This window comes from Orcinus orca, chromosome 1 (genome assembly GCF_937001465.1).
Source record: "Orcinus orca chromosome 1, mOrcOrc1.1, whole genome shotgun sequence".
NCBI classification, from domain to species: domain Eukaryota; kingdom Metazoa; phylum Chordata; class Mammalia; order Artiodactyla; family Delphinidae; genus Orcinus; species Orcinus orca.
Window position 1 is genome coordinate 192,247,146 of NC_064559.1, and position 26,934 is coordinate 192,274,079.

The 26,934-nt window shown below is 53.5% G+C and overlaps 2 protein-coding genes across 4 annotated transcripts; one reads left to right on the top strand and one right to left on the bottom strand.

Moving 5' to 3' along the window:
• On the top strand, positions 1 to 23,665 carry CRYBG2 (crystallin beta-gamma domain containing 2). Of its 3 annotated transcripts, none has more exons than XM_033422509.2 (20): positions 1 to 276; positions 6,711 to 9,300; positions 9,712 to 9,759; positions 9,845 to 9,957; positions 10,128 to 10,257; positions 12,139 to 12,278; positions 13,103 to 13,229; positions 13,470 to 13,505; positions 13,859 to 13,995; positions 14,156 to 14,282; positions 14,562 to 14,701; positions 14,799 to 14,925; positions 15,174 to 15,206; positions 15,334 to 15,446; positions 18,517 to 18,646; positions 19,919 to 20,058; positions 20,422 to 20,545; positions 22,077 to 22,235; positions 23,232 to 23,391; positions 23,486 to 23,665. In XM_033422509.2, exons 1-20 carry the CDS (start codon positions 254 to 256, stop codon positions 23,572 to 23,574), a joined length of 4,686 nt encoding a protein of 1,561 aa, XP_033278400.1. In that variant the 5' UTR covers positions 1 to 253; the 3' UTR covers positions 23,575 to 23,665. The 3 variants fall into 3 exon arrangements, with proteins under 3 accessions (XP_033278400.1, XP_033278397.1, XP_033278399.1); XM_033422506.2 differs by having other exon boundaries at positions 150 to 276; positions 6,466 to 9,300; XM_033422508.2 differs by lacking the exon at positions 23,486 to 23,665 and adding an exon at positions 22,894 to 22,946 and having other exon boundaries at positions 150 to 276; positions 6,466 to 9,300; positions 23,232 to 23,393.
• A 1,386-nt stretch (positions 23,666 to 25,051) lies between these two features.
• CD52 (CD52 molecule) lies at positions 25,052 to 26,658 on the bottom strand. The gene is made up of 2 exons (NM_001368856.1): positions 26,558 to 26,658; positions 25,052 to 25,421 (listed from the first exon to the last, which is right to left on the bottom strand). Exons 1-2 carry the CDS (start codon positions 26,609 to 26,611, stop codon positions 25,284 to 25,286), a joined length of 192 nt encoding a protein of 63 aa, NP_001355785.1. The 5' UTR covers positions 26,612 to 26,658; the 3' UTR covers positions 25,052 to 25,283.
• Between the last annotated feature and the right edge of the window lie 276 nt (positions 26,659 to 26,934).

The window sequence follows — 26,934 nt, forward strand, 5'->3', positions numbered from 1 at the left end:
GTCCCTCTGCTACCACATCACCAGCACCCTGCAGGGGCGTGGGCAAGCACCTGGGGAGGAGACTCAGGAGCCCAAACTGGCCCAACCAGCTCCCCACGCCTGCGGCCCTGAGGAATCCAGTGGCTGGCAGGAGCCTCCCCAGGGCCCCCGCCCCATCACAGGGTGCCTGGTGGACCTGCCTCAGGAGCCCCGGCTGAGAGCCCCACCACATCAGGGGAGCACGGCCCAGCGGCAGGAGCTCCAGGCTGGCGAGATGCCTGGGTCTCCGCATAGATGGTGAGTCGACTTCGCGCCACATGAGGCAACGCGGGGAGGGGAAACCGGCAAGGCTGCCCCCTCTTGGGTCTCTATCTTGTCTCCGGGCTTCTCCAACTCAAGGCCCATTCATTCAGTTCCCTGGGGGAGAGCTGACTCTGCCATCCCCTCCCCTTCCCAACTCTGCCCTCCTTTCCCTCCCCTCATCCAAAGGCTACATCCTGGGGCCCAGTGCTTCCCTATTCCTCTGTCCAACTGAGGAGGGGGATATCCTGTCATGGAGAGGATGGGGGAGGGGTCACCTTATCCTCAGCAACACACCCTCATTCCCTCGTTCTGTTCCGGAGACCACATTCCCGGCCTGAGAAGAGGCTCTCAGCCAAAGTGCTGTATGTCCTGGGGCAAGTTGCTTAACTTCTCTGGGCCTTGAGTTGTCAGGTAGATTTGGTAGCGGGAGATGAGGAAGGAGGAGGTGGTTACAGGAAAATACTTTGAACTCTAGAGAGTTGGGCTGCTGAAATAGCACGGATGATTTTTTTTTATAAATTTATTTATTTATTTATTTTTGGTTGCTTTGGGTCTTTGTTGCTGCACGCGGACTTTCTCTAGTTGCGGGGAGCGGGGGCTACTCTTCGTTGCGGTGCGCGGGCTTCCCATTGTCGTGGCTTCTCTTGTTGCGGAGCACGGGCTCTAGGAGCGCAGGCTTCAGTAATTGTGGCATGTGGGCTCAGTAGTTGTGGCTTGCAGGCTCTAGAGCTCAGGCTCAGTAGTTGTGGCGCACGGGCTTAGTTGCTCCGCGGCATGTGGGATCTTCCCGGGCCAGGGCTCGAACCTGTGTCCCTTGCATTGGCAGGCAGATTCTTAACCACTGCGCCACCAGGGAAGCTCAGGGCTGCTTATTAATAAAGCTTCAGTCGCAGCAATAATTACCCCACATGGTTCTGTGTTGGCAGCCACGGAAACAGGCACTGAGTTTCCCAAGCCTCCGTTTTTAATTTGTGTTGAAATTACTCTCCTGAATCTGCCTGGTGGGCTCAGAGGTGGAAGGATGTGTCCCCTAAAACTCACTGAAGAGGGGATGAACATGGGATCTCTCTAGAACCACCAGGAAGGGCACTGGGCCTCAAACAGGGCTCTGAAAATTTCCTAACGATGATGGTGGCGGCTGTCACTTATGGTTCGTTTTCTAAGCATAATTCTATTTAATCCTCACAACAGCCCCATGAAGTTGGACTAATCCTGCTCTCCACCTTTCCACCCCAATTACAATAGGGAAACTAAGGCTCAGAGAGGTTTCATCACCTGCTCAAAGTCAACTAGAAAGTGAAGGGGCCAGAATTTGAACCCGAGTACCTGTGTTCTAACTACTTCTCTCTCCTGCCTCTAACGGAGGCCTCGGTGGCCCTGTGCAAGCAGTGGAGTGTTAAGTGTGGACTGCAGAGCTTTCTGTAACCTCGTGGAGCAGATTTGGCAGTACTGTGTCAGCAGAGGCAGCATCAGGGATGACCAGGCCTCTGGGCAGGAGTCAGGGTAATGATTCTGTGACAAGGAAGAGGGACATGTGCGACCCAGGCTGGCTCAGAGACCTGCTGCCGGGGGAGGTTGTGCTCCAGCTGGGGGAGAAGGGCTGCAGAGAGAGGGAGGGTGAGTGGGAGGGGCAGTCCTTGGAGAGGGGAAAGGAAGGAGCAGGCGGTTCATCTGGGGGACTTAGGCTCCATCTTCTACTCCGACTATTTTGGGCACAGGTGGATAATGACAGACTCGCAGGAGGCAAGCGCTCACTTAGAAAGGAAGGAAGAGGACCTCCAGGGCTGTCATCCTTCTCTGTTCCCTTTCTGGGGGAGGGTTCTCTGGGCCAGGATTGGCAAATGTGGGGGGTGGGGAGGCACAACGCAATTGGGTCTGGAAATGTAAGATGTGTATGCATCCAAGTGTGCGCATCTGTTCAAATAAGGGTGAATTTCAAGGGGAGGAGGGCTGGGGGCTGTGAATTGACTCTGTGTGTGTGTGTGTGTGTACTGTTAATGTGTGTGCATGTGTCACTGTGTTTGTGTGTTTCTGTGTATGTGTGTGACTTGTGTGTCTGCTGTGTCCCTGTGTGTGTATCCCCGAGTGTCTGTGACTGCCTCTCTGTTTGTGTGTCTGACTGCGTACGTTGGAGTAAGCATCTATGTGCGTTTTTGTGCCTGTGTGACTCTGTGCGTCTGTGCCGTGTGTGTCTGTGTGTGACGCAGCACGAGCTTGTACGCCTGTGGGCTGGTTTGACCTAGTTTGTGGGTGACTCACAGGTAAGCGGGGAGAATCCAGGACGTGTCGGGTTAGATGAGGCTCTTTCCCACACTCCCCTCGCCCCCTCCTCAGCCTCTCCCTTTCCCAGCCCCACACACCTGATTTGGAAGGCACAGGTTAACCTGTGACAAATCCACCTATGGTCCTGGGCCCTGAAGAAGAGAGGGCTCTGGAAATGGGCATCTCTGCTGGCCTGGGAGAGGCATCCTGGGTCATTGGGGTGTGTCTTCAGAGGAAGGACAATATGGGGGAGGGCTATAGGCAGGCAGATTCCTGCATAGTTTGAACAACATTCTAGCCATCACAACTATTCAGGGATGGGACAGGTCAGCTGTCAAATTGCAACCTCCCTGTCGCTGGCTAGAGGTATGCAAGCAGAAACAAATGATCACATGCTTGTGGAATGAATGACTATCGGGGGTGTTGTCCAGGGGCTGGGTTGAGAGAAGCATAGAATCATAGGTCACTGATATATCTGATCTGATTACCAATGGCTTCCTCTGAAGCTGCTCTCCTGTTGCTTTGCCAAAGCCTATGGAGGCTTTCCAAATGTGGTTCCTGTTTTTATGTCTAATTCTTTGACTTCTGGACTCCTAGGATACCACCTCCAAGAGAAAATTGGCTTTGGATGAACCTAACCAGGGCCTAGCGCATCACGTGTCACGATTAGTGCTGAATGAATGAATGAATAAATGACTTAGAACCCAGGCTTTGACCCTTACTATCTGCCGTCACGGACAGGGAATCTCAGCGAATGGTAGTTGTTATTGTTCTTCAGAAATGGAGATTAGACTTGGGACAGGGGCTCGTCAAGGGGTGAAGCTCCATGTGCGGGGGAGTCTCAGCAAGGAGGACAGGGGAGAGGGTCAGGCCTCAGGGAAGGGCTGCAATCCAGGGCCTCAGGTGTCTGAGTGTGTCGCTCTCAGGAATTCTGGCCCGGGGAAAGGATTGGGCATCCATCTCAGCCCCTCACCTCCCCCATACACAAGGCTTTTCTGGGGCCACTCAGACCCCGTCCTGGGCCAGGCCACATGTTGTCACGGCCACCAGTGGTCCCCAAGTCAGGTCAGGCTTCCCTGGGCCTCATCCCCATTCATCTCTGCCCATCATAAAACCTGAGTCACTGCTGGGGCCACAAGACAGGGCCAAAGTTCTGGGTTCTACCAGCCTCTCAGGAGGGAGGAAAATAGAGAGGGAGGAGGGAAGTTGGGGGCATGGGTCCATTTCTGGCCTTAACTGCCCTTATAATGGTCTGGGGGCTGCCTCACAGAAAGGAGGAGCTGAAGACAGGCTGGTACTGAGGCTGATGTGGAACAAGCTGACCTTTTGGGTCCTTGAGGCCTGAGAATAGGATTGCCCTGCTCAGTGCAGCCTGGAAGTCTTAGTAGCTGACTGGCCCCTCCAGTCACTGTATGGCCTCCTTTAAAAGTAAACCCCCAGGGGCTTCCCTGGTGGCACAGTGGTTGAGAGTCCGCCTGCCGATGCAGGGGACACGGGTTCGTGCCCCGGTCCGGGAGGATCCCACATGCCACGGAGCAGCTGGGCCCGTGGGTCATGGTCGCTGAGCCTGGGCATCCGGAGCCTATGCTCCGCAACAGGAGAGGCCACAACAGTGAGAGGCCTGCGTACTGCAAAAAAAAAAAAAAAGAGGTGAAATAAAAGTAAACCCCCAAACCACAGAGTCTAAGTTTACCAGATACATCAGGGAATTTGATTTGGTGGTTAAGCACTTAGGATTGGGTTTAACTCTTGCCTCTGCTACTGTGTGACTCTGGGCAAGTTTCCTAACCTCTCTGAGCCTTCCCCCCTTCATGTGCAAAGTGGGAATGTTTGTTTATAACTTTTTAAATTATTTATTTATTTGGCTGCGCTGGGTCTTAGTTGTGGCACGTGGGATCTTTTAGTTGCAGCATGCACATGGGATCTTGTTCCCTGACCAGGGATCAAATCCAGGCCCCTGGAATTGGGAGCACAGAGTTAACCACCAGACCACCAGGGAAGTCCCTTGTTTATAATTTATAAATAATTTATTCTGTTTTTTTAAATTGAAGTGTAGTTAATTAATAACAATTTATAATTGTTAGTTTCAGGTGTACAGCAAAGTGATTCAGTTATATGTATCTTCAGATTATTTTCCACTATAGGTTATTACAAGATATTGAATATAGTCCCCTTTGCTATACAGTAAATCTTTGTTGCTTATCTATTTTTTTTTTGGCTTATCTATTTTATATATAGTAGTTTGTATCTGTTAATACCATACTCCTAATTTATCTCCTCCCCTTCCCCTTTGGTAACCATAAGTTTGTTTTCGATGTATGTGAGTCTGTTTTGCATATAGATTCATTTGTATTATTTATTTATTTATGTATTTATTTATGGCTGCATTGGACCTTCGTTGCTGTGCGCGGGCTTTCTCTAGTGGCGAGCAGGGGCTACTCTCCATTGCGGTGTGTGGGCTTCTCATTGCAGTGGCTTCTCTTGTTGCGGAGCACAGGCTCTAGGCGCGTGGGCTTCAGTAGTTGTGGCTCATGGGCTCAGTAGTTGTGGCACACGGGCTTAGTTGCTCCGCGGCATGTGGGATCTTCCCCGGCCAGGGCTTGAACCTGTGTCCCCTGCATTGGCAGGCGGATTCTTAACCCCTGTGCCACCAGGGAAGCCCCTGTATTATTTTTTAGATTTCATATTCAAGTGATATCATATAATGTTTGTCTTTCTCTGTCTGACTTACTTCACTAAGTATAATACTCCATGTTGCTGCAAATGGCAATATTTCATTCTTTTTTACGGTTGAGTAATATTCCATTGTATTTACGTATCACATCTTCTTAAGCCAGTCATCTGTAGCTAGGCAATTGGGTTGCTTCCATGTCTTGGCTATTGTTAAGAGTACTGCTATGAACATTGGGATGCATGTATCTTTTTGAATTAGAGTTTTCGTCTTTTCTGAGTGGGATTGCTGGATCATATGGTAGCTCTATTTTTAGTTTTTTAAGAAACCTCCATACTGTTTTCCATAGTGAATAATTTGTTCTTTATGAGGAAGCTTATGAGCCAGTGTTTTAGTTTATAAAGTGAGTTTTTTTCTTTTAACATCCATTTCTTTTTTTAAAATTTTAATTGGGGTATAGTTGCTTTACAATGTTGTGACAGTTTCTGCTGTACAACAAAGTGAATCAGCTATATGTATACATATATCCCCTCCTTCTTAGACCTCCGTCCCCGCCATCCCACCCATCTAGGTCACCACAGAGCACTGAGCTGAGCTCCCTGTTCTATATAGCAGTTTCCCACTAGCTATCTATTTTACACTCGGCAGTGTATATATGTCAATCCCAATCTCCCAATTCATCCCACTTCCCCTTCCCCCCTCCACCGTGTCCACACGTCCGTTCTCTACGTCTGTGTCTCTATTCTTGCCCTGCAAATAGGTTCATCTGTACCATTTTTCTAGATTCCACATATATGCGTTAATATACGATATCTGTTTTTCTCATAGAGTGAGTTTTTATTCTTTCTCTCTTGCTGGATGCTGACAATAACCCTGTGAACCCAGCACATACTCTTGTTATTCCAGTTTTGTGGCTGGGGGCCTTGAAGCTTGCCGGAGAGAAGTGGCTGCCCAAGGTCATCCTGCTATTGAGTGACAGGGCCAGGGGGAACCCAACTTTGCTGGAGGCCAAAGCTGTCTTTCCTTACCTTCCTTCCTTTCCTTCCTTACCTTTCCTTACCTACCTTCCTTTATAGTGATCAGAAGCACGGTCAGACGTCACTTGCCTAATTCTCAGTTTTTCGGTTTTCTAGTTTTCAGCTCCTGGAGGACTAGCCCCAGGGCTCCTTGGGCAGAGTCCCAGCCCCATCCACAGACCAGTGGGTCAGACCCATATGCCTTTCTGCTCTCTCCCTTCTCTCTCCTTCTAGGCTTAGTCCTTAGCTTCACCCCTTGAAGGACCCTGGCAAAGGAGAACACCTGAAAGTAGGGAGAGGGGTGGGAGATCTGAGAGTATCGTGCCCAGTTTACAGATGAAGAAACAAAGGCTCCAAAGCTCACATGATTTGCCTGCGGTTACTCAGCCTGACCTTGGCAGGGGGAGTGATTCTGCACTGCAGACAGCCACCCTGACCACGCCCGACCCTGTCTCTCCTCTTCCCGGCACCCTCTGCAGTGAGCTGGACCACAGTGAGCCAAGGACACCTCAGGATCCGTTGCTGGGGCCCAACACGGAGGAGGCCAGTGGGCCCCCAGCTCGGGCCAAGGCCCGAGTGGTGAGTACCACACTGACATGGCGGCAGCGGCCCCCTGCCCAGAAAGAGAGCAAACACCGTTTTCACAAAGTGTCCCTGGTATCAGGGCCCCAGCTGGAAGTCCGCCAGGAGGAGATGTCTGAGTATGGCCACCGTCGGGAGGAAGTCAATGGCTTTGCTGCACTGGAAGAAGAGACTATGAATCACCGGGGTCCCGGGGACAGGGCTGGCTCCAAAAGCCTCCAGAGCCATGGGCCCATCTTTTCCAAAAAGTACATGCTGCCCCCCAAGGAGAAAAGGCCAGTGGGAAGGCCAAAGGAGGCTGTGGACCAGGGTGATGGCAGTCCCCAGGACCCCAGGACTGAGCCACTGAGCCCAGGAGCCACGGCCAAGACTGAGTTTTTGGCGCCGGTGCATGGGCCCCATGAGCCCAGGCCCAGCCCGGGTGTGAGTCTCACCGGCGGAAGCTCCCGGAGCCTCGAGGAACAGCAGGTGACACGCACTGTGCGGGCGACCATGGTGGTGGGAGGACACGTGCACCGACAGGTGAACAGCTCTGTGACGAACTCTGTGGGGCGACCGCTCCCGAGCAAGGCCCTGCCCAGGGGCCGCAATGCTGCCCGCGTGGTGCAGGCAGCGGTGGTGAGCCCCCGAGCCGAGGACTCACCCAGCCGCAGCCAGGCCCTGGAGCTGCTAAGTAGCCTTGTGCCTGCTGGGTGGAGCCCACCCGCCAGCCGGCTTCCCAGGCCCCTGGCTGCTGTGACAAGGAGTCCAGGTCTGGGCAGCACAGAGGGTGCAGCCCCGGGGCAGCCGCCTGAGACGGGGACAGCAGAGCCAGAGGACGGATCTGTCCTGGCTCCCGCAGGCTTCCCGGACTACGCCCACCCGCCTCAGAACCAGGATGTCCCTGCAACCCACCCGGACCGAGACCAGGACAAAGCCCCAGATGCCAGGGTCCATGAGGTCCCAAGCGTGCAGAGAGCGTCCAGCCCCACCCAGCTCCCTCTCCAGACCTCTCAGGGTCACACACCAGTACCCTCCTCTCCCAGACTCCAGACCCAAACCCCCTCCCTGGGCCTAGGTCACCCCCCAGAGCAGCCGGAAGTACCTGCTCATGCTAGGGCCCAGCTGACTCTCGAGCCCAGGGGACCCCAGGCCTGGCCCTCCGTCGAAAGGGAAGGGCATCCAGATCCCCCTGCTGCCACCAGCCTGCCCACGGTGAAGCCTGAGGTTCTTATAGTCCCTGGACAATCTCTTGCTCCATCCTCTACAAAAAGGAAGGCTGTCACCAGTCCAGGAGGTCTTTCTGCTCCATCCTCCCCAAGGAATAATGTTGTTCAGGACTCTGAAAATGTCCCTATCTTCTCCCTTACCCAGAAAGAGGTAGTGCAGAGCCCTGGGGTTCCTGCTGACTCATCCCCTAAAGCAACCAAGGTTGCCCAGGCCCCAGAAGGCAGCCCTAGCACCCAAAGAGAGGTTGTCCAGAGTACTGAAGGCAGCCTTGCCCTTCCTCTCACCAAGGAGGAGGCTGGTCAAGGCCTGACAGCTCCTGCTGTCCCACCCCCCAAACAGGAAGGGGAGGTTCAGGAATCTGAGGAGAGCTCCATCTCATCTCCTACCCAAAAAGAGGTTGTCCAGGGCCCTGGTTCTTCTACTGTCCCATATTCCACCCAGAAAGTAGTTGTCCAGGGCCCTACTGCTTTCATTGCCCCCTCCTCCTCAGGGGGCAAGGTATCCCTCAGCCCAGGAGGCCCCCCTGCCCCGAGGCTGATAGGAGCAGAGGCCAGCCTGAAGTCCCAGCTTGTCCCTGACTCCACCGAGGGCAAGACGTTCCCGGAGCCATCAAGGGAGGAGGAGGAGGTGGCCCTGACCGCTGACCTGGAGATTTTCCTGGACACCCTGCGGAGTATGGAGCCCCCCGAGATCCTCCGCACTCACCGGCTGCCACGATCCCCCCGCTCCTCCTCCCTGGCCATATACGCCACGCTGCCTGCCATCGAGGAGGACCAGCCTGGGCCGTGGGTGCTGGGACCCAGCCCCCAGGGGGTGCCCGCACTGGAAGCAAATGAAGAGGAAAAGGGAGAGGAGGAGGAGGAGGAACCACAGAACCCCTACCTGAGCGACAGTGAAAATCTCCAGCGCAGGCAGGAGAAAGCCAGGCCCGGCCCCTCCTGGGACTCCCACCCTGCCCGACCCCCCCAGGTCTCTTACTCTCTTCTGGAGATGATGAAGAAGCACACAGCAAGTGCCAAGGACGCCCACCCAGAAGTCGGGCCAGAGTGGCAGGCAGGCAGCCAGCCCACTTCCCGTCTTGGAGGCAGCCTTCTCTTTGGGGGCCTGGTGCCTGCCCTCAAGGAGGCCCCCACTTTGGAACCACTGGACACAAAACCACCCGCTCTACCATCCCACAGGGCACCAGGGCTCAAGAAGGTGCCAGGACAGCTGCCCCTGCTCTACAGGGAAAGGCCACCTCCAGAGAAGCCCGCATGTGCCCAGTCCCCGGAGGGGTGGGTAAGTGAGGCCTTGGGTGGGCAATGGAGGGGGCCTGGCCTCATCTGGGCCAGGGTTTGGATGGTGTGAAGACCATGATACTGGGGGCAGAGTCTCCAGGGGCCAGGGGCATGGGTCTGAGGTCTAGTTCAGTGTGACCACATTTCTCTGGGCCTCTGTCTCCCTATCCAAACAGCAGATTTGCACTGTAGATTCCAAAGGGCTTGATATCTTGGAAGCTGGGGAAGGGGACAGCTTCCAGGGACAGAGTGATGAAGGCACCTGGGGGTTGGGAGCAAGTGTAGCATCCTTTGTGGGCCAGCTCTTTGGGGGTGGAGGGCCATAGGGAGGATGTGGGGTTCCTGGAATGGCAGGTTGGGGGAGACAGTAAGGAGGCAACCCCATAAGATCTATCACCGCTCTCCATTCCAGAGCTCAGCATTGAAGACCCAGGGCAAACTGAACACCAGGCCTGGAAAGGTAGGGAGTGGGGGGCAAATGGGTGGGGCAGCAGGAGGTGGGTGATCTGTGGACAGGGCCTGAGGACCCCCTCTGTGCCTTCCAGATGACGCTCTTCTCGGAGCCTGGCTGCCAAGGCAGCAGCAGGGAGGTTTGGGAAGACACTGCTGATGCTTCCGGCTGGGCCCGCGTGGCTTCCATACGGGTGGTACGAGGCTGGTGAGTCCGGAGTTCCTGGCGGGGTCCTGCGTGTGAACCTGGGGGATGTGAGGGCAGTGGGAAGTGCCCAGTGAGAAGTGCCTGGCAGAAACCCCCTCAGCTACCCAGAGACCCTGTCTCGTGGGTACATCGTCTCCCCACTCAGTGACCCTAGGTCTTTGTGCCCGCAGCTGGGTGCTATACGAAGAGCCGGCGTTCCGGGGCCAGAAGCTGGTCCTGCCTGAAGGAGATGTGGAACTTGGAGCTCTGGGGCCAGCATGGAGTACCCAAGGCATTGGCTCCCTGAGGAGGGTTGTCCGGGTGAGTGGCTGGGTGTGGGGGACCAGGTTTTGCCCATCTACCCTAAGCCCCAGGCCCTGAGGAGGGAGACAGCCTCAGGTACCTAGAGTTGGAATTTCTGGGAGAGATCATATGGGATCGGTGCCTGGACAGGGTTTATCATGTTCTCCCCTGTAAAGTCCCGACCTCGGAGCCAGTGGGGAAGAAAAGGATTCTGGGTGTGCTCAGCCTGGCTTGGGGAGGCAGGGGCCAGGCAGAGGCCAAGCTCCAGTAGCTCCAGCTAGTGCTGGAGAAGGATTCAGTCAGGGCAACAGAAATGGGTAGGGGTGAGCACTCACCTCCCCACCCCGGGCCCAAGCTTTCAAGCCCACGGCCAGAACCAAGGTGCCATGGATGTATGCCGATTCACGTGCTCACAGATGCTCTTTCATGTCAGCTGTGTGCCGGGCACCGTGCCAGGCAATGAGTAGGTTGGGAGATCTGCTCTCTGCCCTGTAGGACTCACGGTCAAGCTAGGGTATGAGGGCTGGGTTTGAAGCAGAAAAGCCATATAAACAGATTAGAGATTTAGAAACATCCCTCTGGTTGCCAGGAGGAGAAAAGACAGGGATTCTGGAGACAGGAAGACCAGGAAGGGCTGTGATTTCCAGCCAAGGGGAGCCTCTGAATTTTGAGGGAGGGGTATGTGGTTTGAAAAGACATAGTCTTATTATAGTTACACATCTGTAAAGTGGGGAAAAATAATATTGTTTTCATAACACAAATTTACAAACTGCTAAAATTAAGCTTGACAAAGCCGTCCTGGCCACTAGGGAGACCCAGATGAGAACACAAAGATCTAAAAGCAGGGCCTAGCCGACGTTTTGGTTTTTTTTTTTTAATTTGTTTTTTTTGTTGTTGTTTTTAATGGAAGGACAAATAACCCTGAGTTCAGAGCTGTTGAAATCCTCCCAGTAAGAGAGGATGAGAATCTTAACTAGGGCAGTGGCCCAGCCACGCAAAGGAGGGGACAAGAATTTTCAGAGCCTCTCCAGAAACACACAAATATTTGTGGACAATTTACTGTGGGCTTCTCACAATAAAGTCATCTTCACGTGGGAGGTAATGAGGTACAAGAGAAAAACAAGGGCTTTGAAGTCCAGTGGACCTGGGTTCCTTTGATTCATTCAGCACTGATTGGGTGCCTAGTGTGTATCAGGCACCTGGGACGTGCTGGGTTGCAACGGTGAAGAAAAACTGCAGTGCTCTGTTCTTGGTCTTGCTACTTACAGGCTGTGTGCCCTGGGGCGGCCCACTTAACTTCACTGAGCCTCACTTTCCTAGCCTGCGAATGGCGCGTAATAACTCGTTGGGAAGACCAAATGAGAAGGGGTAGGACAGCCCCTTATATATATGCCTTGCACCCAGTAGGTGCTTCATAAACATTTGATGGAGTGAGTGAATGAAAATGGCCCTAGTGAGGAAGAAACATCCAGAATGCGGAGAGGACCTGCAGCTTCCTGGGATGAGGTGCAGCTTCCTGGGTTAAGGAGGCCAGTCTGGACAGGCATAGAGATTTGTATGCAGTCTGGAATTGTATACAAAAGAAGGGTCAAAGTGAGACCTCAGGAAGTGGCTGTCTATCCCGCCCCTCCCGCCACCATTGCCTTTCAAGGCAAAGGGCATGGCACTTGGCAGGCTCCTACTGGGAATTTTGGCCTCAGGTCCCAAAGGGCCAGTGCGGGACCAGTGAGGGCTTTGGTCCCAGGCTTGTCTGGCTGACCTTCAGAGAACACTCTAGTCATTTCTGGCTTCTGGGGAGAAGTCCCCAGCTGGACAGACTTGGGGAAGAAGGTGTGGGTGTGGCTGGTCTCTGAGGACTGTTGTTTTATACTTCACTTTTCCACCCCTTTCCTTCCGTAGGACTACATTACCCCAGAGATCAGCCTGTACTCTGAGGAGGGCCTCAAGGGGGAGCAAGTGAAGCTAAGCAAGGCCTTGGAGGACCCCCAGGGCCTGGAGAGGCCTCTGCAGGTGGCATCTGCCACTGTCTCCGCAGGACTGTGAGTCTGGGCTGTTCTGGGAACCCTACATTTAACATTCACTGTGCTGGGTGCTGGGGACACAGAGGTGACAGGACATGGTTCCTGCCCTCAAGAAGTGCTCAGTCTACTGGTGGGGCCAGGCAAGCAAGCAGACAGTGGCAATCCAGAGTTCCAGGATGGAGAGACACGGGGCTGTGGGAGTACAGAACAGCACCAAACCGGCCTGAGGTCAGAGAAGCCTTCCTGGAGGAGGAGACTCCTCAGCTGGGACGAGTCAGCCCCAGAAGAATCTAAGCTCCATGAGGGCAGGGACTTTGTATGTTTTGTTCACTACTGTATCTCTGATGCCTGAAACAGGGCCTGGCATGGGGTAGATGCCCCTAAATATTTGTTAATTGAATGAATGGGGAAAAGAGTATACTAGCACCTGCAAAGGCCCAGAAGTGAGAGACTGACTTTGAAAGTTCACTCTGGCCAAAGAAAGCAGCAAGTGGGGAGACGTGAGGTCCAGGAGGAAGGCAGGGGGACAGGACAAAAGGCCTCTTTGTGTAGCTGGACTGTATTGTGAGGCTAATGGGGAATTACCAGGAGTTTTTAAGCAGGTCCGGCTGCTGGAAAGAACTCTCAGCCACTGTGTGCAATTAGAGAGGGCCAGGTCGGAGGAGGGGAGATCAATGGAGTGGCTGCTGCAGGAAATTATGGGGGCCTGAAATGTCCTCCAGAGTCCCCTTGATGGGGGCCTCTCCCCCAAAACTTCTTTCCCCCCTCTACCCCTTCCACCCCATCCACTAATCTGTGTTCCCAGGAGTCTGGGGTGCAGCTGCCTCTCTGCCTCCCCTCAGGTGGCTTCTATACCCCAAGCCCTTCTTTGAAGACACTCCCTGCATCCTGGAGCCTGGAGAGTACCCCACCCCAGAGGCCTGGGGTGCATCAGATCCCAGTGTGGGCTCCCTGAAGCCCATGAGATTGGTAAGGAGCAGGTGGTCCCAAACAGGCTTGTCCTGTAGTCTGGGTGAAGAGGCTGGGCCTGGGAGCTCCTATTGGGAATGGGATTGGAGGAGAGGGAGGATTAGTCCAAGGGTTGGGGGAGAGGGAGGACATGGGGTTGGCCATTTTTAGGGGCTCCAGGAACAAGTAAACCCTAGGTCACCAGCCCCATCTGTCTTCCCGCACCTCTGGGCTGGTGTCTCAGCTCTGTCTCCTCTGCAGGGATGCCCAAGTGTGGAGAAGCCAGGGGAGCCCAAGGTAGGCATCTGGGCCTCAGGGTCAAAGAGGACCTTTGGGTGGGGTGTTTGTATGTGTGTGGCTATCACGGCCTGGACTAGAAGGTGGGAGAGGTGGGAGCTGGGGGCTAGAGGCTGGGCTGGGGAGGGGCGGGGTGGAAACCCGATGGGCTAACTGGGAACTGGCTTTTGATGTGTAAGGACCAGGTCAGAGGTCAGAGAAGAGACAGGAGTTAGGTAAGGGCTTGGGGCTCAGTGAGGGAGTGGGAGGGCTTAGCTCTGGGTTGATGCTGGGTAGAGTCATCCTGGGGTGGCTGGGTGGGTCTGGGTCCAGATCACTCCCCACCAACCTCACACAGCCCCTCTCCCCCGCAGGCTGTAGTGTATGAGGCCCCAGGCTTTCAGGGCCAGAGCTGGGAAGTGAGCCGAGACATCTACAACCTGCAGCAGCCAGAGGACGGCCAGAGCCCCAGCTTGGCCTCTGTGGGGTCCCTGCAAGTTCTTGGGGGCTGGTGAGGACTCAGGACCCTTCCTTCTACCTCATCCTCCCCACTAGCCTCTACCCTCCGGGATGGGAAGTGACCTGGTCTGCCTAGGGGTGGGGTCAGCTCTCTTACACATCCATGTGCTTCCTGTAACTGAGTCTGATTGTCTGCCTCCCCCTTCCCCCAGCTGGGTGGGCTACGAGAAGGAGGGTTTCCGGGGTCACCAGTATCTGTTGGAGGAGGGAAAATACGCTGATTGGTCACATTGGGGAGGCTATAACAAGGTGCTGACCTCCCTGCGAGTCATCCGGACGGTAAGCAAGAGCAACTGGGACATCCCTCTGCCTCTGGCCGCAGCCATACTTACCCCAGCACAATCTGTTGAGGGAAGAATTTGCGCCTCCTCTCCCTGTTCTCGAGAGCACCTGGAAGTGTTCCCTGAGGTCTAGCCTCTCTCCCTCCTAATGCCTTTCCCGAGCCCACACTGATCACCTCACCGCAAAGTCCCTTGGTGGACTGCGTCCTTGGGGTCTGGGCACTCCCAGGGGTTTCCGTCGGTGGGCGGGAGCAACCTGACTGTCCCTGGGGCCCAGGACTTCGGGGACCCGGAGGTGGTGCTGTTTGAGGCCATGGACTTTGAGGGGCATGGCGTGGAGGTGAGCGAGGCATTGCCGGATGTGCAGCTGGCGGGACACGGCCCCAGAACGCAGGCCATCCACGTGCTCAGCGGCGTGTGAGTGACGGAAGCTCCGGGAGCTGGGCCGGCCGGGGGCGGTTCCAGCAGAGGTACTGGCTCCTCCACGCTGACCCGCGCCCCGCCCTTCCTGCAGGTGGGTGGCCTATGAGGAAGTGGGTTTCTCCGGGGAGCAGTACGTGCTGGAGAAGGGCGTGTACCGCAACTGCGACGACTGGGGCGCGAGCAACAGCGCCCTCGCCTCTCTGCAGCCGGTCCTGCAGGTGTGTGCCCGCCGCAGGAGCGGGGCCTCTTAGAGGGGAGGGGCTTGGCGTCCCCCAGCAGTGGTGGGCGGGACTGGAACAACAGGGCTTGGAGCTCCTGGGGGCGGGGCCTCCTGGAAGGGGCGGGGCTAATACGGACCTGGAGGGTGAGGGACCTGCGGAAAGGGTCGGAAATACTGAAACCAGAGGAATTGAGGCTGGGGGCTAGCACACCCCTTAAATCTCGAAACTTCGGTCCCTCCCTTCAGGTCGGGGAGCACAATCTGCACTTTGTCTCAAAGGTAAGGAGCTGGTGGGGGGCCTATGTCTCCTCTTCCTTCATTTCAAATCTCTCCCCCACTTCCCCATTCTCTCTGTCCCACTCCATCACCCTCCTTCACTCTCATCTCTTCCCGTGTCTGCCGCCAGATTCAGCTTTTCTCCGGTCCGGACTTCCTGGGCGACCACATCTCCTTTGAGGATGACCAGACCTCTCTTCCCCCTTCCTTCCAGCCCCAATCTTGCCGGGTCCACGGCGGCAGGTGAGGAAGTGGGGAAGGGGAGACGGGGGCGGGAGGGGGGCGGGGGGCACCTGCACAGAAGCACTTAGCTCAGCTTGGAAATCGAGGCTGTAATTAGAGGTCTTTGTTGCAAATGATTTCCTTCCTTTGGCTTTCTTGAGATTAGCTATTCTATCCCAAATCATTCAATCTTAAAGCAAACAAAGCAAAATAAAGTTTTAGTAGAAAATGCAAAAACTGTAGACAGTATGGTGTAAATTAACAATAATTTATTATTACCTAATACCCAGTCCATGTTCGAATTCCTCCCGTTATCTCAAAAAATGCCTTTGTGAAATTGGTTTGTTTTTCTCAGGATCCAGACAAGGTCCACACATTGCATGTGGTCCATTTGATCTATAATGTATAACAGTACCTTTCCCTTCTTTTTATTTTATACCATTTACTCGTTTAAAGAACCCAATAATTTGCCCTGTAAGTTTCCCATCTTCTGTATTTACCTGATTGCTTCCTGGTGGTGTTTTAATTTTGTTCCTCTGTGCCCCATACTTCCTGTAAACTGGTAGTTAGATCTAGAGGCTTGATGAGATCCAGGGTTTTTTGTTTTGTTTTGCTGGCAAGAAGACTATTAGAGGTGGTATGTATACTTCCCACTGTATCACATCAGGAGGCGCATGTCTAGCTGTCCCATTTTTAATGATATGAAGATCCCTACATTATAAGATTCCTCTCTGACCTTTCACCTAAAGATTTTTAGCATCCATTGATGATAATTGCCTAGACCCATTATTTCTTTAGAGGTTACAAAATGATTTTCTAAGTTTTGTTATTCCCTATACATATATTGGCTGGAATACTTCTATAAAGAAGAACTTTCCCTTTTCAACTATTTGTTTACCTGAAATAGTTTATACAAAAAAGGCAGTTTGATCTTTTCCCAAGAATCAGTGTTTGCCCCTTGCTATCAATTTTCAGAATAATTTCTGAATTGGTGCCCTAGCAACCTCCAGAGCTGACCAATGAAGATTTTTTAAAGTATTGTTATGAACTCACGGGTTTTTTATGTATATGAAATGCTCCAGGCCCTTGGAGTCACTTGTTCTTTTGTGTACTCAAATTGTTTCATCTTTGGCAAATGGGAGCACCTCCAAATTGCTTCCTGGGTATTTTTTATATGACCTCAATAGTTTTTTTTATAACTTCCTTGTTTTTCTGGTACAGTAAGATGTTCCAGGATCATTTTGTACATTTTTTGCCTCAAACCGGGAATCATTTCCCAAAGAATCCTGGTTGCTTTTAATGCATAATGCTCTTTGGAGACCAAAATCTGCACGCTAGGTGTTTCAAAATTATAATACTGATATTACTACTAACAGTAAAAACCAGTGAATGCTGTTTGAGGTCTCTCTGTTGTTCTTTTTGTCCTCAGAACATTCACCTACATCCCATTAGGTATGTACAGTTCAAACTATTGTGTTTTTAAGACATTTGAAATAATACTTTTTTCTGTGCAGTTATGCCACCAACCTGATACACAGTTAGGTTCATTTATTTTGTTTATTTTAATTTTTATGAATACTTCTCATTTTTACTTAATTCTGTTTTCTAATTACATAAAATATTTGTAGTGTTCCTGTCTTAGTCAGCTTGAGCTACTATAACAAAATACCATACATTGGGTGGCTTAAACAACAGGAATTTATTTTCTCACAGATCTGGAGGCTGGAAGTCCAAGATCAAGGTGTTGGTTGATTTGGTTCCCTGGTGAGGGCTCTCTTCCTGGCTGGCAGATGGCTGCCTCCTTGTTGTATCCTCACATGGCTGAGAAAGAGAGCTCCTATCTCTTCCTCTTCCTATAAGGACACTAATCCCATCATGGGGTCTCTAACCTTTTGATCTCATCTAAACCTAATTACCTCCCAAAGACCATCACGTTGGAGGTTAGGACTTCAACATTGGAATTCTGGGGAGATACAAACATTCAGTCCATAATATTTCCAAAGTCAAGACTTAAAAAAACAATAGCTTTCATCTCTGTCCCTGCTACCTTTTCCACTCCCTCCCCCTATAGGTGATCTTTTGTGCGTGTGTGTGTGTGTGTGTGTGTGTGTGTGTTTAGTTTATTCATCCATTGTTTCTTTTTGAAGATATAAGCAAATATGCACTCATAAATTTACATATAATATAGAAACCAAATATGTTTGGTTTTCCTCCTCCTCCATTTTCTTACACAAAAAGAAGCATACTACAACCTGGTAAATATACTAAAGACCACTGAATTGTACACTTTAAAAGAGTGAATTTTATGTGAATTATATCTCAATTTTTTTAAAAGGAAGCATACTGTAAACACTGTTATGCACCTTGGTTTTTTTTTTTTTTTTTGCGGTATGCGGGCCTCTCACCACTGTGGCCCCTCCCGCTGCGGAGCACAGGCTCCGGATGCGCAAGCTCAGCGGCCACGACCCACGGGCTCAGCCGCTCCGCGGCACGTGGGATCCTCCCGGACCGGGGCACGAACCCGCGTCCCCCACACTGGCAGGCGGACCCTCACCCACTGCACCACCAGGGAAGCCCCACCTTGATTTTTTTACTTAACAGTTTGGATATCACTTTATATCCCTTTAAGAACTCTTCCTCATTCTTTTTGACTGCGATGTTACACTCCAGATTCTTAGTTTATTCAACTAATCCCCAATTGATGGACATGTGGCTGCTCCCACTCTGCCACTGCAAACAGTGTGTAATCAATAGCCTTATGTATGTGTCATTTCATGTTTTTGAAGGGTTAGATTCTGACCCTTGGGATAGATTCTGAGAAATGGGATTGCTGAGTAATTGTGCATGGAGTTTTGCTTGATGTTGCCAAATTTCCCCCGAAGGGCGGTATGATTTCATTCAGTCCTTTCTTAAGTCTGACCTTAGTCCCTGCTGCTGCAATGCCCATTTATCCTTGGCCTCCCCTGGACCGGGGGATCCCCGTCAAGTCTGCATCCACTCTGCTGTATCTCAGGGGGGCCTGGGCAGGCCAAGGAGAGGGTGGGCTCAAATATCTACTCACATCCCCCTACTCTTCCCCTTCATTCCCCAGCTGGATCCTGTTTGATGAGAAGAACTTTGAGGGTGAGCAGCACATTCTCTCTGAGGGCGAGTTCCCCACTCTCACAGCCATGGGCTGCCTGGCCTCCACGGTCCTGGGCTCTCTCCAGAAGGTGCCCCTGGTAAGTGCCCTGCTCCAGTTCCAGGCACCCCTGAGGCAGGGGTTGCTGCTGGGGGAGCCCACACACAGAGCCTCTTCTCCCTGCTGAGTGGGCTTTGGGGCTTAAACCCAGTCTTCAGAACCACCCCAGGTCCCCTTGACCCCAGGGCTTCAAAGCCAGGTCAGCTTACTAGGGATTTATTGAGCCCCTGCTGAGATAGGTCCTGGAGCCCTGCAATATATCAGACATAGCCCTGCCTTCAAGGAACCCAGAAAGATTACAGCTCAGAGTGCTGTGTCCTGAAACTGAGGTGGGACAGGGCCAGGAGGGACTAGCACTCAGGGGTGGGCTGGGAGCAGGGGCGACCGATGAGGTGGTGATTCTGGGCAGGGAGGAGTGGAACAGCAAGGTGGCTTTGCTGCGTGGGGGGAACGGTGGGTGGGAGGAAGGCAGTGGGGCTGCTGCTACAGTGATCCAGGACAAATGATGATGTCCTGGACTAGGAAGATGTGGAGAGAAGTGACATGGGCTGATGAAGGACCTGGAGTCTGTAGGACTTGGTTATGGACTGGGTGGCCAGTGGGAGTGGCACAAGCAGAACAGCTGGTGTTTACTGTACCATGCTCTGGGCAGTGTGTAAAAGGCTTCCCATGCACTAAGGCATTTAATCCTCACAACAGCCCTATGAGCCATATAACTATTATCTTCTCCCTTTTTCTGACGTGAAAACTGAGGCACAGAGAGGTCACGTGACTTGCTTCAGGTCACGCAGCTGATAATAGACAGAGCCAGGTTCTGTACAACTACATGCTGGGCTCTGAAGACAAACAGACCTGGTTCTGAAGCCTGGCCTTAGGGCCTTGAGCAAGTGATTTACCTTCTCTAGCCTCAGTTTCCCTCCAAGTGGGGATAATAATAGCACCTGTTTATAGGGCAGTTGAGAAGTTATAATAAGATCAGGTAAAGCACTTGGCACAGAACCTGGCGTGTAGTAAGCCCTGAATACATGAGAACTGCTATAATGACCAGTATTATTCTTGTCACTCATCTTAGAAGCGCCATTTGCTGGGGAGGAGGTTTGAGGGGCAATGGGGGTTCTATCTGGCACATGCTACATCTGAGAACCCGGGGGCCACCCAGCTGGCGGCATCCAGGAGTCAGGGGCCCTGTGGGGTGGAGCTCAGGAGGGAAGAGAACCTGAAAGACCATTCTGGGAGTTGGGGTGTCTGGAACTAGAGGGACTGAGTCGGGGACTCTCGTGGCCTCACCCCTTCTCTGTGCCCCCGGCCGCAGCACTTTTCAGAGCCATCCATTTTCCTGTATGGCCTGGAGTGCTTCGAGGGGAAGGAGATCGAGCTCAGTGGGGAGCTGCGGAGCCTGCAAGCCGAGGGCTTCAACAACCACGTGCTGTCTGTACGGATCAAGGGGGGCTTGTGAGTGTGCCGCGGGGATGCGGGGGCTGCGAGGGAAGAAGGGAGGTCGGGGGCCTCCAGGTCTTCCCCCACTTCTACTGCACTCCCCTCCACGCCAGGAGGGAGAGGGGGGAAGGGTCACTGGCCCTCAGGGCTTGGACCCCAGCCCGAGGTGCTCTCCAGGACCCTCCTCTGCCCTGCAAACCCCAGAGCTCCCTCCCAGCCTCCCTCTCTACCCCCTTCCGGGACCTGAACCCCAGGCAGAGGAGTCCGGGCATGAGAGAGGAGGAGGTGGAGAATGTTCTGACGGCTGCTCCTCCTCTTCTGCCTGCCTGTCTGCCTGTCTGTCTTCCTCGCTGTGTCTGCGGCACTTGCGGGGCCCAGCTGGGTGCTGTGCCAGCACAGTGACTTCCGGGGCCGCCAGTGGCTGGTGGGCAGCTGCGAGATCACCAACTGGCTGACGTACAGTGGGACCCAGAGGGTGGGCTCCCTCTACCCCATCAAGCAGGTAGGTAGCATGTCGGGTTGAGCACGTCTGGGCCAGTCTGTCTGGCTGTTTGTCTGTCTGTGCGTTTCCCATGTTTCCCAAACTCAGCCTTTGTGTACTTTTGTCACAATTTTTGTCACACCATCATTCCTTCTGAACCATTGTCTCCTTAATATTTTCCTCTAAACCAACTCACTTTTTTTTTTTACTTTATCCTACCCTAAGGAGTCATGTCTATAAGATCATGGGTTTGATGTGTATGTATGATTTTTCCTTAATAGACATTGTGATAAATTCATTACCGTTAAATTTTTAACAATAAGGCTTATCCACATAAGCCTGAAAATTATCTCCTGTACCACCCACCAGTGGTAAGCACACTTCACTTTGAAACACTGTGTCTGTACTTGTGTTTCCGTATGTCTGTGAGTGCATGTCTGGACATGTGTCTCATTTATGTGCATGTGCATTTATGTGGAGGCATGGCCACAGAGGGGTGTGTGTGTGTGTGCGCGCGCACACGCGTGCCCATCTGAGGGCGTTTCTGTGTCTGTGATATCACTTGTATGCATGTGTCCTCTGGAGGTGATCTGTGGGGGGATGTTTGTCATCCCCTCACCCTGTACATCTGCGAGAGTATATTTATGACTGCACGTGCCTGTACTTGTGACACCGTTGAAAGTGTGTGTCTTTGTGTGAGGAAACTTGTGTGGTCCCTATTTCAGACTCATATAACATCATTGCTAGAAGGAATCTTGGAGATTATCTCCAACCTTCACATTTTACAGATGGGGAAATAAAGACCCAGAGAAGTGGACAAGAATTTGCTCTGCAATCTTCACAAGTATTTTACCTCCATGGGCCTCAGTTTCCTCATCTTTAAAATGGGGGTGCTATGTACGATAGAGTTGTTTAGAGGATTGAAGATAATAATGATGTAAAGCCCTTAGAACAGTGCTTGAATGGTTAGGCACTCAACAAACGTTAGCCGTGATTATTATCATTACTATTATTACTGTCACCACCATCCGAGACCCCCAGGTGATTTGGGGCCGAGCCAGGTCTGATGTCTGACAGCCCAGTGTCCGCCCTGCTGTGGTACCTCTTCAGCATGGGTAGTGCGTGCATTTCTCTCTGTAAGTGTGTGTGCACATCTGTATTCCTATACACATCCAAACTTTTGGCAAACATAAGCTCCTGGCGTGGAGTCGGCTGGGGGAGCAAATAGTGTGAGCGTACATTTCGATGTGTATCCATGTGTTTGTATCTGCGGCACTCTTGTACAACCATGTGGATCTTGGGTGTATCTGCCAGTGTTTCTGTGTGTCTCTCTACAGATGTGGAACTGTGTGCGTGTGCACTGTGTATGTGCCCCCGGCATATGTGTGAGAAAGAAGGGGTGACTTAGAAGCAGGGTCGAGGATGGTTTGGGGCAGGAGGGAGAGCTTGGGAGCTTGGGATACTGGAGGGTCCAGAGTTGAGGGCATTGGGGGCCCAAGTGGGAGCATCCCTGCCCAGAGACCCCTGACTCTCAGCTCCCCCCACTCACCAGCGCCGGGCTTATTTCCACCTCTGGAATGCGGCCCTGGGGGGATTCCTGGCAGTGCCGGACCACGTGGAGGACATGAAGGCGGGCCGCGTGGTGGTCTCTGAGCCCCAAGCTGGAGGCAGCTGTATCTGGTACTACAAGGATGGGCTGCTGAAGAACCAGGTACCAGTTTAGGGACTGGGACAGGGTCACCAGGGCCCCCAGACCCTCACAAGCCTACCTTTGGGACTCCCAGCCTGTTCCCAGTCAGGAACAGGACCCAGCCTTTGGCCAGAGAGACAGAGAGATACACAAACACCAGGACCCTGGTGGAGGTGGAGAATGCAGGCTGTGTACCCCTGGGCACTTTGGGCTCTTCTCTGGGCCTGTCTCCCGTCTGCAAAACAAGAGCGTTGAACCAGATGCTTCTAAGGGACCACTCAGCTCTGATATCCTGTGACAGATTCGGATCCTATTAATAATGATAGATCTACTCCACAAACATTTCCTGAGCACCTGCTACGTGCCAGGCCCTGTTCTAGGTGCTGGGAATATAACAGTGAGAAGACAGAAACAACTCCTGCCCTCCTGCAGTTTGCATCCTAGTGGGGAGAGAAACAAATGAGTAAAATATCTTAGTACCTTAGGTGTTAAAAAGTGCAATAGAGGAAAAATACAATAAGAAAGGAAAATAGGAAGTATCAGTAGCTCTGACAAGGGGAGCCCTTCCCGAGAAGGTGGCATTGGAGGGAGGCACCTTGCAGGTTTCTTCATGTGAATGCCTCATGTAATCCCTAGAGGGCACTAGGGAGCAAGTTCTATTGTACTTCCCATTTTATAGGTGAGGAAACGAGCACAGAGAAGTTAAGTAACTGGCTGAAAGTCACATAGCCAGTAAGTATGTGGAAGCTTGTCTGCTGCTAAAGCCTGTGCTTCAGGAGTCAGTCATGGAAGGCTTCCTGGAGGAGCTCATATTTTTCCAGCCCTTTTATGGTTTCTCACATTAAACCCTCACAACAGCCGTCCCCAAGGAAACCAGAGCTCAGAAGGATTAGGAGATTTGCCCAGAGTCACAGTCCATACAAGCCAGGGTTCAAAGCTGGGTGTGTCAATGGTGTCTTGGGTTTGGTGGAGTCTCTGTGGGGAAGGCCAGTGCCTGACGACCTCCTGGGGCCTCAGGTGGCCCCCACCATGAGCCTGCAGGTGATTGGCACCCCCAGCACCGGCTCCAAGGTAGTGCTGTGGGCTGAGAGCCGCCTTCCCCGCCAGACGTGGAGCATCAGTGAATCAGGCCATATCTGCAGCCAGATGTTTGAAGGCCGGATCCTAGATGTGAAGGGTAAGTTGAGCATGTGTGTGGGAGAAGGCCCCTGCAGGCAGCAGAGTCCCCAGCTCTCTCTGACCATCTCCCCATCTCTTACCCCCTCCCCCAGGTGGCCAGGGCTACGACCGGGACCACGCAGTGCTGTGGGAGCTGGCCAAGGACAGGGCATCCCAGATCTGGACTGTCCGTGTGCTTTGAACCTCCCCCCACCCCCCAGCCCTGGAGGCGCTCCCTGGGATGAAATGTTTTTATAGGGTTTTTTGTTGTAACATAAACTTTTATAATATGCTCCCAGGTACCCTCATCTCTGTGCGCCTTGGTATTTGGGGGTGGGAGTGAGGATTTGTTCACCTGCCTTCTTACTTGCCTGCACTCAGGTGGGCTTCTTCCCTCCCAGCTCCAGTTCTGGGGCCCAGGTAAGGCCCCCGTCTGCCACAGAGGGAACAGTGGGACCAGGCTAACCGCTGAGTGTGGTCTTGTATGCAGTCACCCCAAATGATGTGTTCTCAGGTCCTGCTCTGAGCCAGGTTTGGCACTGGGCTGTGGGGACACAAATATGAACCAAGCCCCTTGGTCCCCACCCTCAAGCCACTCAGAGTCCAGTGGAGGATCCCGATGGGAACGGTGATACACTCAGTGACTGGGTGAGAATGGAAGTGGAGGGATGCACAGGGGAGGAACCTAAACCTTTTAGGGGCACAGGGCAGGGAACACTGCTCGAAGGAGGGAACGCTCAGCTAAGATGTGGAGGATGAGAAGGAGTCAGCCAGGCTAGAGGGTGGCAGAGGGATGCAGACAAGTCCAGGGGCGGAAACTGGGAAGTGCAGTGCGGTGGGGACTCAGTGGGCGGGGTGGGAAAGGCAAGTGGGAGCCACACCTCAAATGGCTTTGCCCACCCGGGCTCCTCTCAGTTTCCCCCAACTCTGGTCTCAAGTCCTAAAGGTTTGGCCCCCAAGAAGCCAGAACAGGGGGTCTTGGTCCCTAACCCAGCTCAGAGAGGGCAGGACATAGTCTTTCAATCTGGTAGACACTTGTCCCCTTGGCCAACGCCCTCCAGGAAGAGGCAGATGGTCGAGGCCCTTGGGGGCTTCTCCAGAGTTCCCTTCCTACTTTTCAGCTCCCAGTTCCACCAGCCCGCACCCAGGAGGGTTGTCCTTCCTGCCTTCCCAGCCCATGGGTAGGCAGGGAAGAAATGGACAGTGGCCTCTTCGTCTTTTTCAGTCCCCAGTGGTTGGGGACTTGAAGACAGGAGGATGGCTGTGAGGCTGGGAACCCCTATAGGCTGGTGGTGGGGGGGCTTCTCTCTGAATCTGTCATTCTGAGGACACCGAGGCAGTGGAGTGGGGGGCTCTCTGAGCCTCCGCAACTGGGGATGTCCAGGGTCTGGGAGGGGGTGGGGGTGGGGTCCTCTGGGACCATCATTCCCAAACTCGCAGGGACAGGTAAGCAAATGCAACTAAAGGGAGGGTGAAGATGACAGGTTCTGCGTCGTGTCCCTGCAAGGGGATTCGAAGGGGAAGGGCCTCCGCATTTGGACTTTGGCGCAAGGCAGGTGAGGTGTGAGCTCGCTGGTGCCACCTCGCCTACTGATGGGGCTATAGGTGGCCCCTTGGTGCTGCTGCAGACCTGGATCTTTGGGCCTGGTGACGTCCAGTGACCACACACGGGACCCCACTCCAAGTACATGACAACTTTATTGAGCCCCGGCTGGGTGGTGCTTGCCCCTCCATGTCAGTATCTCGCTGTGTCGGCCATGGCCCCCCAGGCTCTACGTGTCAGTTCCCACAACCTGCTCATCTCTAGCATCAGCCCCTCCCAAGGATGGGGCAGGGAGGGGCTTCTCTTGCTAGTGATGGTGGCAGCTGTCCTGGGGGCACGGGGCTAGGGCTGGGCTGGGGCGTGTCACCTCATCTGAGGTGGAAGAGCTGGATGACGATGTTAGTCAAGAAGACAAGGGTGCTGCCGCCGCCCAGGCTGCCGAGGGCTGGGGCCCCATTCCTGGGTTTGTGGGTGGTGGTCTGGTTTCCCAAGACTCCAGTTTGTATCTGCAAGAGAAGTGTGGCAAGCTCATGGGGGGTTGAAGTTCGTGTTCGTTGTTTAGAGACAGTGCCCCCACCCCAAGTAGTTCTCAGTTCCCTGCCCCAGTGACCACAACTTCTACCACAAGGTCCTGTGAGGATGGGTGGCTGCTTCCTGCCTCAACACAGGCAGGGTCAGAGGCGGTTACTGGTCCACGTCCCACAGAACCTTCCTTTCACGTCCACCAGACCACCAGCTCCTCCAGCATGTAGGAGATAGGGGAGCCTGTGCCCCCAGCCCTTGACCGTCCAGGGCCTGAGCCTCCCTGAACCTCAGTTTCTTCATCTTGTGAATGGGGAGAAGAGCCCGTCACAGTCATGGGGGTCACATGAGACAGGGCTGGCGAGAAGGCACCTGGCAAAGTGTAGGTGGGTGGGGAGGGTGTGGCTTCTCCCCTGAGGAGGTAGCAGATGGTGATCAAGCTGTTCTCAATGCTTGATCAGGCTGCAACCAGAACTGCCCCTCATGGAGATTAAGCTGTTCTTGACGCTTGATCAGGCTGTTCCTGATCGAAAACTGGATGGTTCCCATGCCCCGCACCGACTAACGTGTGAGATGCCGCCAAGCTGCCTCTTGGAATTGCAGTTGGTGTCGAGCCTCTACCTGTTTCCGGAGTGGGAGATTTCTATCTTAGCATTGCCGAACACGCGGGCTCCTCTCCCGGGGGGTTTCCTGCCACCTCCAGAACCGGATCAGGCTCCATTTGAACATTTCCCGGCCCCCTCCCATAGGACCATTTCCCCAGGTTCCCTGTGGGTTGATGCCATCCTCTCTCAGGGCCGTCTTCCCAAGCCTCTTAATCCCCTGTTATTCCATAGCACCCCTTGGGTGCCTCAGTATGCCTGGCACCCTGTAAGTGCTCCCCAGCCTCGGGTACAGAAGACAGTCCTGCTCAGGGGCAGCCCTCAAACGGGCTGCTCCCAACCAGAAGGACTGGAAGGCTGGGAGTCAGGCCCCCTGAGCCCATGGTTCCCCTGCTGGAGCCTCTGCTCCCGTGGAAGAAGGCTGGGTGCCCAGGAGCCTGCATGCCTTCTCCCCCATGCCGGGCAGATCTGGGGAGTCCTGGGTGATGGTGCCGGGGGCTCTGGGGTGCTGCTCTTACCTGAATCATAATCAAGAGGCTGACGGTGAATAGGAGGAAGAGGAAGCCTTTCATCTTGGGAGTCTCTCAATGGCCCTCTTTGTAGCAGCTTTTGGAGATGAACGCAGGGCTGTCTGCAGGCCTCTTCTGGCTTGGCTGCTTTTGAACGAGAAGGAGGCAGGGAGGCGGGGTGGAGGGAGAGGAAGGAGGGCCTACAGGGTGGGGTGGGGTGCTACTGCTTTTCTACAGACCTTGGGGTGGAGCGTGCCAGGCCCTAGGTTCTACAGCCCTGGCAGATGGTGGGTTCTGGAGAGGGACTGAGGCACGTCCCAGGGGATGGGAGGTAGGCATCCACGAGGCACCTGTGGGGCAGTAAATAGAGCCCTGGGCTTGGAGTC